The sequence below is a fragment of the Biomphalaria glabrata genome, chromosome 10, assembly GCF_947242115.1.
Source record: "Biomphalaria glabrata chromosome 10, xgBioGlab47.1, whole genome shotgun sequence".
NCBI lineage: Eukaryota > Metazoa > Mollusca > Gastropoda > Planorbidae > Biomphalaria > Biomphalaria glabrata.
In genome coordinates, this window is record NC_074720.1 from 8,818,322 (window position 1) to 8,832,909 (window position 14,588).

The 14,588-nt window shown below is 31.1% G+C and overlaps 2 protein-coding genes across 10 annotated transcripts in view; one reads left to right on the top strand and one right to left on the bottom strand.

The window, feature by feature from the left end:
* LOC106054329 (dynein axonemal intermediate chain 7 homolog) overlaps positions 1-10,742 on the bottom strand; it is a 60,164-nt gene extending 49,422 nt beyond the window's left edge. For 6 of the 9 annotated variants that reach the window (XM_056044783.1, XM_056044779.1, XM_056044782.1 and 3 more), the window contains exon 1: positions 620-762. The gene's annotated coding sequence lies outside the window, so the exon portion shown is untranslated. Of the gene's footprint in view, positions 1-619; positions 763-10,723 lie in introns of those variants that run through there. The other 3 variants (XM_056044785.1, XM_056044784.1, XM_056044781.1) reach the window with 2 other exon arrangements.
* Positions 3,276-14,536, top strand: LOC106054341 (glucose-6-phosphate exchanger SLC37A4-like). The gene is made up of 11 exons (XM_013210155.2): positions 3,276-3,802; positions 5,601-5,750; positions 6,423-6,560; positions 7,601-7,695; positions 8,570-8,705; positions 9,241-9,336; positions 10,761-10,907; positions 11,764-11,849; positions 12,430-12,537; positions 12,703-12,841; positions 14,376-14,536. The coding sequence occupies exons 2-11, from the start codon at positions 5,618-5,620 to the stop codon at positions 14,534-14,536; spliced, it is 1,239 nt and encodes a 412-aa protein (XP_013065609.2). The 5' UTR covers positions 3,276-3,802; positions 5,601-5,617.
* Positions 14,537-14,588: the final 52 nt, after the last annotated feature.

Genomic DNA, 14,588 nt, shown 5'->3' on the forward strand with positions numbered 1-14,588 from the left:
TCTAGATCTAAAATAAATTCAAATATCAGATCTACAATCTAGATTTATCAATTTAAACTTTTAAAATTATTTCATTATTTATTTTTACATTGTTTTTACTAAATTTTACTTTAAACTTTTACTTGACTAGAATCTATTACTATATGACTATATAGCTCTATATGTATACTTAGTATATATTAGATACTCTACTATAGTACTATAGTCTATATATTTATTAGTATTTGTAATTAGATATTTAGAGTATATATCTAACTATAACTTAGTATAACTGTAATACTGTATTTACTATTTAGAATTTAGACTCTACCTAAATTTTAATAATATCAAATTATTCTAGTTAGTATTTACTATAGTATTATAATTAGGGTAAGTAGACTCTATTACCAGTATCAGTATTACTATATTAGAGTCCAGATCTAGATTCTAGTCTAGTACTAAACTCTAAATAGTAGATTTAAAAGTAGAATAAGTTATAAGATAATAAGTAGATCTAGATCTAGAATCTAGAGTTTTCTTTACTTTTAGAATATTTCATAAAATTAATTAAGAGTTTATTTTCAAAATAAACGGTCTATGGTAAACTAAAGATATATATCTAGATCTATATTTCTATCACCTTCTCATGACAAGATGAAACTATTTCAGTATTCTGAGTATAATTAGTGCATGAGCAGTAGTCCGTCTTTTGAGGGGGAAGTAACTCATTCCTTTGTTGTGTATAGCAACCAACTTTAAAAAGTAATATCGCAATTTTCAAATTTATTGTGTCGCACTATTTAACTGAGAAAAAAAAAATATTATTTTTTTTTTCAAAGTACCAATTTTTAAAAATATAGGTAATCATGAATGTGAGCGGCAAAAATTAATGATTCACCGAAAATTTAAAAAAAAAATTAAATACGATTAATAAATGTAAATAGATCTAGTGTTTTTTTAAAGATTTGCTTGTAAAAAAAGAGAACTTTTATATTTATATGACATCAACAAAAAGCACAGAGGTGTTGCCAACTTATACATGCCTCCATACATCATCAATCCATCGTATTCGGGCTCTACCCTTGGGTCAATCAGCGCGCGTGTGTGTGGGGGTGGGGAGGGGGATCGAGTTGATGGTGATTAGGGCCAGGTGCACTGAACATGTGTTCTTAAAAAAAAAATAGTCGCAGTATATATAACGAGAGTTTATGAAATGGAGAGTAAAATGACGTGACTAGCCTATGCCTATAGGGAGGAGGCGAGATAGAATTTTGTAGTTTCTTTCTTTAAAAAAAAATATTTGATCGCAAGTTTCGTAGCCTAGGCTATGGGCTATATATATATAGACATCAGTTCCAAGCAGAGAAAGAAGATGTGGAGCACGAGAAAAGTGAAAACAAAATTAGGCCTAATGCCACAAGGAGGACAATAGTTATAATGCTTCAAGGAAGAATTTGATGATAGAACTTAATTTCCTATATTTTTAACATGCTATTTCGCTATTTTTTACGGCTTTTCGCTCATTATGACTCCCGCGAAAATTGTGTTCGCTGATTAGGTCCTACCCCTACCGCAAGTTGACTTGAATTATAAATTTAATCGCTGATTTTGAAAAAAAGAGTCAAATTTAGTATTATCGCCCAATAGCTGAGGAGTCCGCAGATATTTTCATTTTTTAAATAAGTTTAACCATTGCGGAGTTATAATTTCTAAACTAAAAACTGACACAAAATAATGTTTGGAAATGTAGCAAATTAATAAGCTCCACTAGATCTAAATAGATCTAAAGTGGTGGTGTTTTTTTCTGCTTACAGGTCAGTGACATTTAAAAAACGTTTTTCTACTGTTAAAATTTAGAATATGAAAAACTGCCACGATTCATTTCTTATGTTTACTAGATTAGTATGTCACAGTATGTGTAATCTATATATAGTAGCTTCTTATATTAGGCACAGCTCATCAAAATCTCCTTTAAGAAACACGTCGCTTTTTTTGTTTATAATTAATTTGTTTTTATGTTTGGAGCTAAAAACGATGTTTCGGGACAGTGCATGTCCAATTTTAGATAAGTTCCTGTATTTTTGTTCCGCTTTTCCAAAGCAGATGGCAGTTTTTTAGATTCTCGGTAACCAAGTATGTAAAGCTATTGTTTAAACCTCCCCCGGCAATTCATACCCATATAAGGGATGAAGGCTATATTATGAGCCTGTTTGATCGTAGGCTGGTGGATCTATCAAAATAAGCTTCCAAACATCTTTAGAAAGACATTCCAATCACATTCATACTGTTAGCTGTTAAATAAAATTAAAAAAGGAGGTGTTTCAATGAATAATAATGAATTAAACACATTCTCCTATAGTGCACAAGGCAAAATCGTAATAAGAAATATTATTGGGATTAATAAATCTATGATTTTTTTCAATAAATAAATGTGACCTAGATCGAGATATCTAGAATATATAATTTATGAATGAAAGAAAAAGTGCGGGCTGCTAATTTGAAGCCAGAGACCATGCCCACTGCAGGTGATCACGCCAGGCGAGCGCTGGTGGTGAGGAGAGGTATACACTTGGTGTGTAGTGTCACAACCTATCATACAGGCAGTGGAGGGAAGGGGGAGAGAGTCATGAAAAGAATTATAAGCATCTATGGGAGGGAGGGGATGTAAAAAAACGAACATCCAAATTATGAAAAGAAGAGGGTCCTTGGATGGGAATTAAAAGAAAGAGACAGAGAATACATGTAGCCTAGTTGAAAATATCATGTTTGTTAAATTATAATAATTAATTTATAGATCTATAATTATATAGATTTATTTCTGTTTCTACACATAGATTATATAGGTAGGCATATATATATATATATATATATATATATATATATATATATCTAGAGAGAGAGAGAGAGGCAATATACTATAAATACATATTGCAGAAGTGAATCTATTTCTTTTAATACAATCTAAATAATTTTTAATTAACACAGATATAATTTATTAGCAATAACATAGTGGTGTTTCTTAACGGTGCTCGATGTGTGCTGAAGGAGAAAGCACAAAAACTGCGTTTATTATAGGAGCATGAAGTGACCTGATTTATTTTAAAATAAAATCTTGACTATGGGTGGTAATTCAAAGAAACACAGCTATTTTTATAGTCCTTTAGTTGCAGAATAAGAATCTGCTTTCATTTTTTTTTGTAAGTTAAACCGTCACCAAATAAAAAAATAAAATAAAAATTTGACCTAGTTCCCGAATACGGTGTGCCTAATATAAGAATCTACTATATATCTAATCTAGAGATCTAGATTATTTCTAGATCTAGATTCTATCTAAGATTTATTCTCGATCTAATCTAAATTAAGTCAGTCTACTAGATCTAATATATTATAGATCCCTATCTTTAAATCTATAGATTCTAGATCTAGTTGACTGTCTCTTTCTTAATTTAGTCTTAGACTAGTTAGACCACTTGACTTAGCTTACTGACTTAGACTGACTCTTAGTCGGCTTAGTGACCAACTTAGTCACAACTTAGTGGGCTTAACGCGGCTTAGGCTTGGGGCTTAGGCCTAGCCTAGGTTTTTAACATGAACCTAATACCGTCTAGACTAACTTGTCTTGAGACTACTTAGAGTGAGGTTAAACTTGTCTTAGACGCCTCCTTAGTCACTGACACTAGACCTCCTATGACTAAGTTCTAACTCTAGATCGAGAATTCGAGATCATTCATCATTGATGAGATCTATATTATATGAAAAATAAACACTAGTGGAGTAGTGCCCAGGGGAGACAGAGTTAGAGAGTACAGTAATAACTTAATAGGTGAATGCACACAATAACAATGTATACATTATGATTAAAAAAACAAAATGAAATCTATAATTCTTTGTAATTCACCATTGTCACATTGTCGACACTTTTGATTTATTTTATAAAGTTTTACTAACTAGATCTAAACCAAATTTATATTTTCAATTTTTACTCCTCAAAAGCACCAAATATCTGTTTGTGTTTTGAGGAAGATTTTCTCTTTATTACATTTGTCTTGTGGGGGTATGGATGAAAAGTAAAATAAAAGGCCTTTTAAATATTTTTATGTTGAATTGAGAAGTTAAAGAAAAATCAGAGATTGTGGTATATGTGTGGTAGAGAGGCTAAGTACGCTTGAACTTGGCTACCTAGGAATGGGGTTCAAGGTTTGACACCTGACTCGAGCAGAGTTATGTGTTTACTGAGCACCTAAAGGCAGCAGGGAAAAACCTTCTCCCAGATACCCCCCCACTGGTCCACAAATGAGATTGGACCATAGCGCTCTGAGCATGCTTTAAGTATGAAAGTATCACCAGATGTAAAAAGCTATTTACAAAATTGTTTAAAAATTGTATTTAAGACAAACTTTTTTGTTAGGTAAGGGAGAAAAGTGATGCTAGAATTTACAGGCTAAAATCATGTGTGCATGTGGTGGGAGTCAAATGTCCATGTGGGATACCATTATGATACGCATTATACATAATAGATGTGGGGGCTATGGGAAAGAAGGAGACTGTAGGGGTGAGCATAGCGATATGTAGGGGGGAAACAAATGGGGGGGGGTGTCCAGAGCCAGAAAAAGGAGAGAGATTGTTGAGTAAGATAAAAAGAAATTGCAGACTGTTCTAATTCAAGTTAAAAGTTGAAATTGGAAAGCATGAAGAGGTTTTGGACAAAATATATATATATATATATATATATATATATGTGTGTACCCTTGGAACAAAATCAATGGGCATAGCTGATGTGTAAACAGTGTCCTTCCAATATTAGCTTAATTTCTATTAGTCTGATTAGTCTAGCAACTAGCAACATTGGGCAATATTAATTCAGATGTTGATCTTAATCAGTTTATTGTATTTTTTTTTACCCATTAAGATATGGGAAATTATATTTCCTTATAAATTTAAGAATCATATTTTAAAAAATGCAGATTCCTAATACAATATGTCATTTGTTTTCATTACTGACAAAAATTTTGTTTTCAATTATTATTATTGTATTATAATTATAGAAGTAAAATTTTTTTTTTTAAAGGACCAACACCGTGATATTCTCTGCTGTTTTACCTATCAGTATTTGACACTTTTTTTCTGCGTTTTTTTTTTTTTGTTTTTTTTTCTGTTTTTTAGAAATTTTAGGGTTTTATTACTTAAAAGTGCAGAATAAACATAAAAATATATCTGCTGGCAGCATAATATACACTTTCACTCTAAAAGAAAGTAAATACATGGTGAATATAGACAAGGGAGATCAAACTGTTTTATTTGTATGTCTGTCAACACCTTGCCCAGTTCATGTATCTGTACACTTAAACAAATACCTACTTTTTCTAGATCTAACAGCAAACTAAAATCCAAAAACAAAATTCTTATATTCTAGATCAATTATCTAGACTTTTCCACTAACAACTAGATCTATGATCTAGACTTTCTGTCTTTCTTAAAATACATGTCAAAGAACGCAGTTTTCTAGCCATTCTTCTTAATATGCCTCATGAGATAGACTAACTTTATCAAGTCATGAAATTAATTTTTGTTGTTTTTTACTTGGTTTTAAAATTATGTGATTTTTTTTTCTTTCATTTCAGACAGTTTTAGTTGAAAAATGAATGCCTATCAAAAAGTTATGTTTGTTTTTTTATATGTGGGCTACTCCACTTTAGTCTATGTAAGACAGTCTGTCTCTTTTGCAGCTCCTGATATAGCTGAGTCAGAGAATTTAAGTAACACTGATTTAGGTATGTTTCCTTTTTTTTTCAGCTACATTTACTGGTATGAGTTTAATCTAATTAAAATTTAACAACCACAGTTTGCTAGAAAAGTTTTAGAATTTAAAAAAAAAAAAAAAAATTTTTTTTTTTTTTTAGAAGTCTGAAAAATCAGTTGAAAAAAAAATTCTTTGATAAAAAGGTTATAATTTCTTTTATTATAAACTTTTAAAAAAATACATAGCATATCCCTGTGGCAACAAGAAAAAAAATATTAAAAAAACAAAAACAAACAAAGCTAGTATTAAGGGAAATTGTATCAATTAGTTTGGATCAGTCATGTAATTACATTTTTTATAGATGTAGACTAACAATAATGAATCCATGTAATTAGAAATATTGGGCACTTAAGGGCACTAATTCAACTTAAACCACCATGTCAAGTACAAATTCTTTCCCTTGTTCACTGCTAAACAAAACATTTAATTACCAATAGTTAATTATTTAATTGATTATTTTTTAATGATTCTTGTTTTGTCAGGTACAAGAAATATTTGTGTGAAATTCCAAATTGATCTGAGATTGGTTGTGGGAGAAATAACCTGTACAAATGTTTTACGAGTGAGTTGTAATCAGTTTTGTAAAAAAAAAATATTTTGATAGTGCTTGGAGGTCTAAAAAAAGATAATTTTTGTATTGCAGGTGTGATCATAAGCAGTCAACAGTTGGGCTACACTTTCATTAAATTTATTGGTGGTACATTAGCAGATCTTCTAGATCCTGGAATTACTTTTACGGCATGTCTAATTTTAACAGGATTGATTTCAGCTACATTTACTGGTATGAGTTTAATCTAATTAAAATTTAACAACCACAGTTTGCTAGAAAAGTTTTAGAATTAAAAAAAAAAATTTTTATTTTTTTTTTAGAAGTCTGAAAAATCAGTTGAAAAAAAAATTCTTTGATAAAAAGGTTATAATTTCTTTTATTATAAACTTTTAAAAAAAAACATAGCATATCCCTGTGGCAACAAGATCATTTCATCTTACCCAAAAATAAGAAAATCTGCATTCTTGCTTCCTAGTATGGTGGATAGTTTGTCTATTAACCTTAAAAAAGTGACTAGAAAAGTAACTTTCTTCATTATCCACTTTGCTGACCTAAATGTGGATTAATATTAATGTCTGTTGTGATTAAGCAGATCTGCTGTATCAAAAAGCTCCTTGCTTGAGTAGATATGCCATTTGCATAAGTTTTCTTTTATAATTTAAATTTTGATAAAGAATATATATTATATCTAGGTACAACCATAAACAACTATACAAAATGGAGTGATCACTGCCCAAATCTTTACACCAAGATACACCAAAAGCTTTACTATCTTAGGAAACTGGGAAATTTAAAATTAAACTATTTTTACAGCCACCATCAGTAGTCTAATTACCTTTGTCATCACCTGCTGGTATGGTAAAATTTCACTGGCACAAAGAAATTGATTTATTGAAAAATTATCATATATCACTATAACACAGCTACCATACCTTGAAGAACTTTTTCATGGAAAAGGCCTTTCCAAAACATGCAAAATTCTTAAAGGCAACAAGAAAAAGTCTTAAACCCAGTAGACAATGGCTTTGTCTGTATCAAATGTGGCAAAATATACAGGTTGCAACTGGGTTTGCTTGGTCACTTGAAAAACTGCACTCATTCTTAATCTTAGGAATCAAACACAACCCAAACATTTGTCCAGAGTGCATACCACACATCCAGGCAGTCACAAACATATTCTCTAACTGTACATTCTGTGAGGTATTTTTCAATGATTTGATTCTCTTACATTGCTGTAATGGCATTAACAAACATTTTTTTCATTTCTTCAGCTGTGCATACAGTTTCTTACTTTGCAACACTTTGGTTTCTGTGCGGCATGGCTCAGGGACCAGCATGGTCGGCATGTGCTGTATTACTGAAGCAGGTAATTAATTATACATACTGAACAATCTTAAATATTATTATTACTGTATAGAAGGAGAAGCAATCGATACTGGCTATCACTCTTGCACTTTTAAAATTAACTCTTTCTCTCAGTAATTATTTACCACATTCTGATGGAATCAACGTGTGTATTGTCGGTTAGGAGAGAAAGAGTTAAGTATGTTACTATCATCTCTATTATGTTGCTTTTAGGACACTTTGAATTACTTTTTAGCCAATTTCATTAGGAAAAGTTCCTTTATAGACAAAGTGATGCATCAATTAATGTTTATCTGTTTGTGGTTACCAGGGGTGTCTATGTGACCAACATAACAAACAATGGCATTTTGCCTTCCCCCCAAAAATTTCCAGGTACCCAATAAACACTGTTTGAAATGAGGCTTCTTACATAGTGGGATTAAAGCATTGAATGAGTTGCCTGAATCAGACACAAAAAACCAATAACCTAGCAGAGTTTAAGTCTCTAATTAACATGATTAACAAATGCGTAGGACATAATTATTTTCTATTTTGAAAAAACATCTGTAATTTATAATATAATTTATAGGATTACAATTTGATACCTCTGGTTTTGTACTGTTCAGCAATTTTGTTAGGTTTACAATACTAAATTTATATATGTTAGCCTCCCAGCTTAAAAGTTCTATAAAAGTTGACCGCTTGGCATTGTACAATCTTTAAGTTTCTATAAAAGCTAACAAATATATAGTTTTACCTCTTTCTGATGTTGTTGTTTTTTTTGCTTATATTTATTTTCTTCAGTCTTATTTACTTGTCACATATTTGTTATAAAATTTAGAATTTTATTTTATTAACCCCTAAATTTTATTGTTGTTGTTGTTGTTTTTTTACAGAAGTTCCCACCTGATCAGTTTGCTACATGGTGGAGTGTATTATCTACATCAGCAAATGTTGCTGGTACAGCTGGCCCCTTTATTTCTCAGTATATTGTGAGTGTTTTAAGTTGGCAAGCCGCTTTACTGTCTGCTGGTATGTGGCTTATTTTTCACAAAAAACTATTAATACAGTTTTTCTATTTACATATAATCTAGAACTGCTATATAATTTTGATCAGCTTTCCCATGACTCCTAATGTTCTTTGAAAATGATGATTCATGTACTACTATATTGTCTATTCTTATTATTGTTGTTGGGAAAAAAACAACAACACAGCTCTTGACTCACTATTTGACTCACTTTTTACAATTAATTTGAAGCATACAGTGACATTGATCCTAATGAATTAGTAGTTAAGATAACTTTAAGATAAATTATCAAATGTGATGTCATCAACTATGAAAAACATTTTCGCAGCTTTTCTTATAGACATAATTTTTGCTTTCTTAATAATGAATAATGTCAAAGCTTCCATAGGAAAGAAGAAATTGTGTTGGCTTTGCTATAAAGTAGTTTGCTAAGAAACTGGTTTACTCAATGTCCAGGTAGTTCTGTTTACATTTTAAAAATTCATGAATTATTTAGGATATTTTCCCTGATCTTTTTTCTGTTTAAATATATATTTTAGCCTTATCTTCACTTGGAATCGGAGTAATGTGTTACTTTTTCTTTAAATTGTTGAAGTCGCATCACTCATATCAACGAATTTCCAAGGAAATTAGAGGTAAATAAAATGGTTTAAAAAAAACTATAAATCTACTAATTTTTCTTAATATTTTGTTAATATTTTTCATTGCTTGATTTGAGAAATTTAAACTTAATAATATCAGTGAAACATTAAAACTTTATAATAGGAATAAAAAATTAAAACTTAAAAATAACAGTAAATTATTCAAACCTTATAACATTCGCACTTTATTATAGCAGTGAAACAGTCAAACTTTAAAATCTCCCAAAAATGACCGCCAGTACGCAAATACGCATTTAACCCGTCGCGATACGCATTTCGTATGCTTTTTTTTTCTCCTCTCTAGACTAGCTTACAAGCGGTCACGGAGGTCACGCTAAGCCCACCTGTGGGGAGAGGGGCGAAACTGAAAAGGTGGGGTGAACACAATGTGCCCAGATCTATACGTTGAATGGTACTTAATAGCAATTAGATGTCTAGAAACGAAGAACGCGTGAGTGAGGGAGTGGCGGGCTGGTACCAGGTTGGTACCGTCAGTTAGCTGATACACCAACGTGACTTTTTTTTTGTAAGTTCATGAGTAGAAATTAATTATGTTGGTGCATTCCTGATTCTCGTATTCATTTGTATAGAAAAAAAATCGAAGAGCTATCGATTCAAAACACATTGAGTGACATTGTAGATATCTAATCTAGATCTGGATTCTAGATCTAGAATCTAGATAACTTGTTATACAGGAATAGATCTAGCTCGAGTCTAGCTAGTCATTACGTTATGATTCTCTACATTACCCTACAAACTAGTTATAGATCTAGATCTAGTATGATTTAGAAATTAGATTGACTAGATCTAGATCGATAACATCTACTACCATCTAGTCTAGATCTAGACTAGATTCTTAGTCTTAGTATAGAATAGATCAAGTATGAAGGTAGGCCTACGAAAGTTTGGATCTAGCGGATCCACGGCATCGGTAACACTTTTGAGCCCAGATCTAGAGTAGATTATATTCATTATATAGACATAGATCCAGATCTAGTCTAGATATCATCTCTATTGATCTAGATTTAGATTGTAGATCTAATCATGACATCTAATATTATATATATATATATATATATATATATATATATATATATATATATATATATATATATATATATATATATATGATTGACAAAATAGAGGATCACGTAAGTGTTATGCATTCTGGTGCCAAAATACGCATTTTGACCGTAAGTGTTACGCATTTGGACTTTTTTTGGTAGGCAGGTCTGCATATATAGATCTATGAGTCTCATGTTCCATTGGGCAGCTACAATCCCTGGGATGTGTTTTAAAATACCTTAAATCTGGGACTTGGTTTAGCTACTAAGTTTACTAAGTTTAGAGTTTAGATTAATTGTAAAAATTCCAGCCTTACACGGTTGGGTAATATTTTTGTTTTGTTTTGTTTCCAGTACAACCACTTAATTTATCCAGTTTGTTCAACCCATTGTTGATCCTGCTAACTGTAAACTATTTACTTGTCTCTATCATTAGAGGAGCTTGCAATGACTGGGGGCTGCTATACATGATCAAGTACAAAGGCCAGTCACATTTGGCAGGTGAGAAGTTGCTGCCACTTTAACCTTCTTAGAAACCTTGTCCTATTTAATGCAAGATTTTTGTTCAATTTGGTTGTAGCTAATCTCCTTTACATTTTTAAGGCTGCTGGAATTTGGTATTGCTTAGATAAACATTCTTTGTTGATTTTTTTAGTTCCTGAAAAAGAAATGTGCTTATGTATCAAAAATTAAAAGGTACTTTACATAATTGTAAAAAATTATTTCCTTTATAAAACTTGGGATTAAAATAGTTATGTACTTATTTAGAAAATTGTATAGCTTTGAGATTTCCCTTGAAATTATAAATGACACCAAGGTTATTGGTTTGTTTGTTGATTTTTTGTTGTTGTTGTTGTTGTTTTATATTTTTCTTTTGCTATGAATGGTATGATTTAATTCTTTTATGGGCTGAGAATGTTATATTTCTACAACGAAACCTCTGAGCACTATTAAAGGATTTCCATTTATCTTCTCCAGTACCAATTTTAATCACACACCCTCTAAAATATTGGGAAACTAAGAAATTACATACCGGCTAGCCTACTTGTATGAGTATGGCCCATTCTTTATGAAACAAAAAGATTGAGCTTAAATTTTACTAATTAGTCCTTTTGTTTTAAGCATTTCGTCCCTTATACATTTTCTGTAAGATTTATACACTCTGGGACACGATTTTAACCTTTTATCATCCTCAAGAAATTATGTCACAAAATCACACCAAAAAAAAGCTAATTTTCTAAAGTAGATCGCGGCTTCATTTACATTGTTGTTATATTGTTGTTGTTTTTTTGTTACTATCAATAAAACTTACAGCTAAAACTTAAGTGTTGCACCTTTATATTTGTTTCTATTAAAGGGAGCAGTTTCATTGGCAGTTTAGAAGTCGGAGGCATGCTTGGATCTATTTTGTCTGGATACATTTCTGACTACATGGTTTCTAAGGTAACTCGTTGCATACTAAAATATGTATAGCAGCAAGGGAGGATATCACTTATTTACATTGCTTTCTGTAACTTCTAATTAAAAATGGATAACCTAGCAAGGCCTGAAGTATGTTTATATATACATAAAAACAGAACCCACTCACTGAGTTCGAATTTCAGAAAATCATAAACCATTCTAAATTAATTCAAGTCAGCTAGCTTTTAATAAATCAGACTCCAATTGGAAACAAATAAAAAAAAATTATATTTTTCTGTGGGCTTTCGTGTAAATTTTAATGAAGATAAGAAGTTATTGCAATATGCAATACCTTTTGTCAAAAATGTAACAGAAATCATTTCTTTCCACCTCTTCTAGTTTCATGTTAAATAAGTATAACTTTAACGAATCATTATTCTTTCTACCTGCTACCCTGCTGTACTTATTCTTGGTTTTCTTTACTTATTGCTACCTAATCTACTGGATCTATTAATAATTCTAAAAATAACATTTTTTATTAAAATATTCTTTTGCAATGCTGTTTTTTTATATTTATTTACCATGAAAACATTTCATTTAATAATAATTATTTTTTAATCAGGAATCAAATACTGCCAGACCCAGACTACAAATTATCATGTATTTGACCTGCTTACAGACTGTAGGGATGTATTTGTTGATATTTCATATCAATACGTTTTCCTACCAGGTTTGTTAAAGTCAAAATCTTTTCTGCACTATGTATTTTCTGTACATAATATCAATGTGTTGTAGTTTCTTCAATAAGTATTTACCAAAGTATAAACCATTTCAATTTAAAGAGGTGTTTTTCAATTCTTTAATCTGTATTAAAATGCTTTATTATTTCTTTCAGATTTTAATCAACCTGTTTGGTTTTATTATTGGCTTTGGCATGTACAGTGCCATATCTTTACTAGGAGTCGTAGCCATGGAAACAGCACCAGAAAATCTTTCAGGCACTGCTCATTCTATGGTAACTCTAGGAGGAAATAGTAAGTGTCTTGATGTTTATAGATTACTTTTTTTTGACTCACTATAAATTACCTCGTAAATAATCTGTTGACCTCAAAGTTCAGCAGTCTAAGTAAGTATAGTGGATTTTTTGTTTTCCTTAACCAATATTTAAGAGGGGTTAGATGTGGCTAACACAACAGCCAAAGGGTTTACTTTTTCTAAAATTCCAGTGCCTATTATAACAATAATCCCAAAATTTGTGTATATGATTTATATCATGTCTTCCCGTGGTCCTGTTGTGGGAATACACCATCATCCAGCTTCCTCAAGGCATATCAGTTCTGGGCCACTCTCCATCCTCCATTTTGCCCATCTGTTTTGCCCATCTGCATCCAAATCTTGGCACTGTGTATTTCTGGGGCTTCCTTGTGGGTTCCATGCAAGGCTTTTCTTGTGATGTTGGATGCAGGCTTGCAAAGGGTGTGGCCTATCCATCGCTAGCATCTCTAAAGGATCTCTTTTTTAATGGGCTTTTGCCTTTGTTCTTTGCTACAGATCCTCTCTGGTGAACTTGTCTTGCCAATGGCCATAAGAATCTTCCTGACTCTAGTGTTGATGAATATTGATTTATTTAGGGAAGTTTATTTTGCATATTTCGAGTTTGCTATTGCTGTCATGAGTAAAAAGAATTTTGGAGAAAGATTTGGTGGCATTCTGTAATAATCTTTCACTGTTTGGTAACAAAAAGCTGATTTAATATACAGTAGCTGCTTCATCGATCTCTTTAATGGTTTCTGTCTTAAAGATTGCTATTGGGTATGAATATGTAGGAATGTATTAATTTTTCCAAAGCTCTTTTTTTTTAAGATTTCTTTTTATGTTGCCTTTAGTGTCTTAGATTGATTGAGGTCAGTTAGTGTACTTATTGTTTTACTGTTTCCAAGGTCATATTTTCTATTTGAGTTTTGAATAAAGTGAGTTTTATGAGTCAATTTCATGTGTCAAGATTTATTGTTAAGTGGGTGTATCTATAAAATATACATTTAGTATTGCTTGTCATGCCCCTGCCTAATTGTTAAATTTATCAAGAGTCTTGCTGTTAAAATTTTGATGTACTTAAATATTCTTCTGTATTGTAATATGCAAAGATGTATGTAAAAGGCACTCATAATGCTCATGACTTTTTTCTTTTTTTGTTTTGAAAATTTTGTTTTAGCAATTATTATCAAAAGTGTTGTGGAATGACTCCTCCGTAACTAAAAAGTAAATAATTAGTCACAAATTAAAATTAAAAATGTTTTTTGGTGAAATAGCCAATTACTGCTGCTTAAATTGGTCAAAGGCACATTAGCATATTTAAAGAAGAAAATACTTTAATCAGCTACTGTATTTGTCATAAGATCATAAGCTTTTGATTTCTTTTACTGGTTAAATACAAATGTCAGAGGACTTATTACAATTTTTCAAAATTATATTTGAAAAATTTCAAACATTAACTTTTCATTTACATGTACTCATTTATATTTTACAGTTCTTAACCCCCTTTTTTTTTTGTATTTTTTTTTTCATCAGTAGGTCGAGTGCTGGCTGGTTACCCTCTCAGTGTGGTTGCCTCTTGGACTTCCTGGCATGAAGGTTTTGTCTCTGTACTACTAACCAGTGTTTTATCTATGGTTTTGTCTTTCTTTTGTCTCAAAGTTTTAAAAGTTAAAGAAGAAACTAAGATTCCTTAATGTAACTCTTTTGCCTAGTTTTACCCAGAAGTCTCCTTTTTGTTGGGGCATT

Bases quoted from the DNA above. Each gene is read 5' to 3' on its own strand.
- LOC106054341 (XM_013210155.2), top strand. From the start codon at position 5,618: ATGAATGCCTATCAAAAAGTTATGTTTGTTTTTTTATATGTGGGCTAC. The intron at 7,696-8,569 runs GTAATTAATTAT...GTTTTTTTACAG, and splicing joins GTGCTGTATTACTGAAGCAG to AAGTTCCCACCTGATCAGTT. The intron at 12,842-14,375 runs GTAAGTGTCTTG...TTTTTTCATCAG, and splicing joins GGTAACTCTAGGAGGAAATA to TAGGTCGAGTGCTGGCTGGT.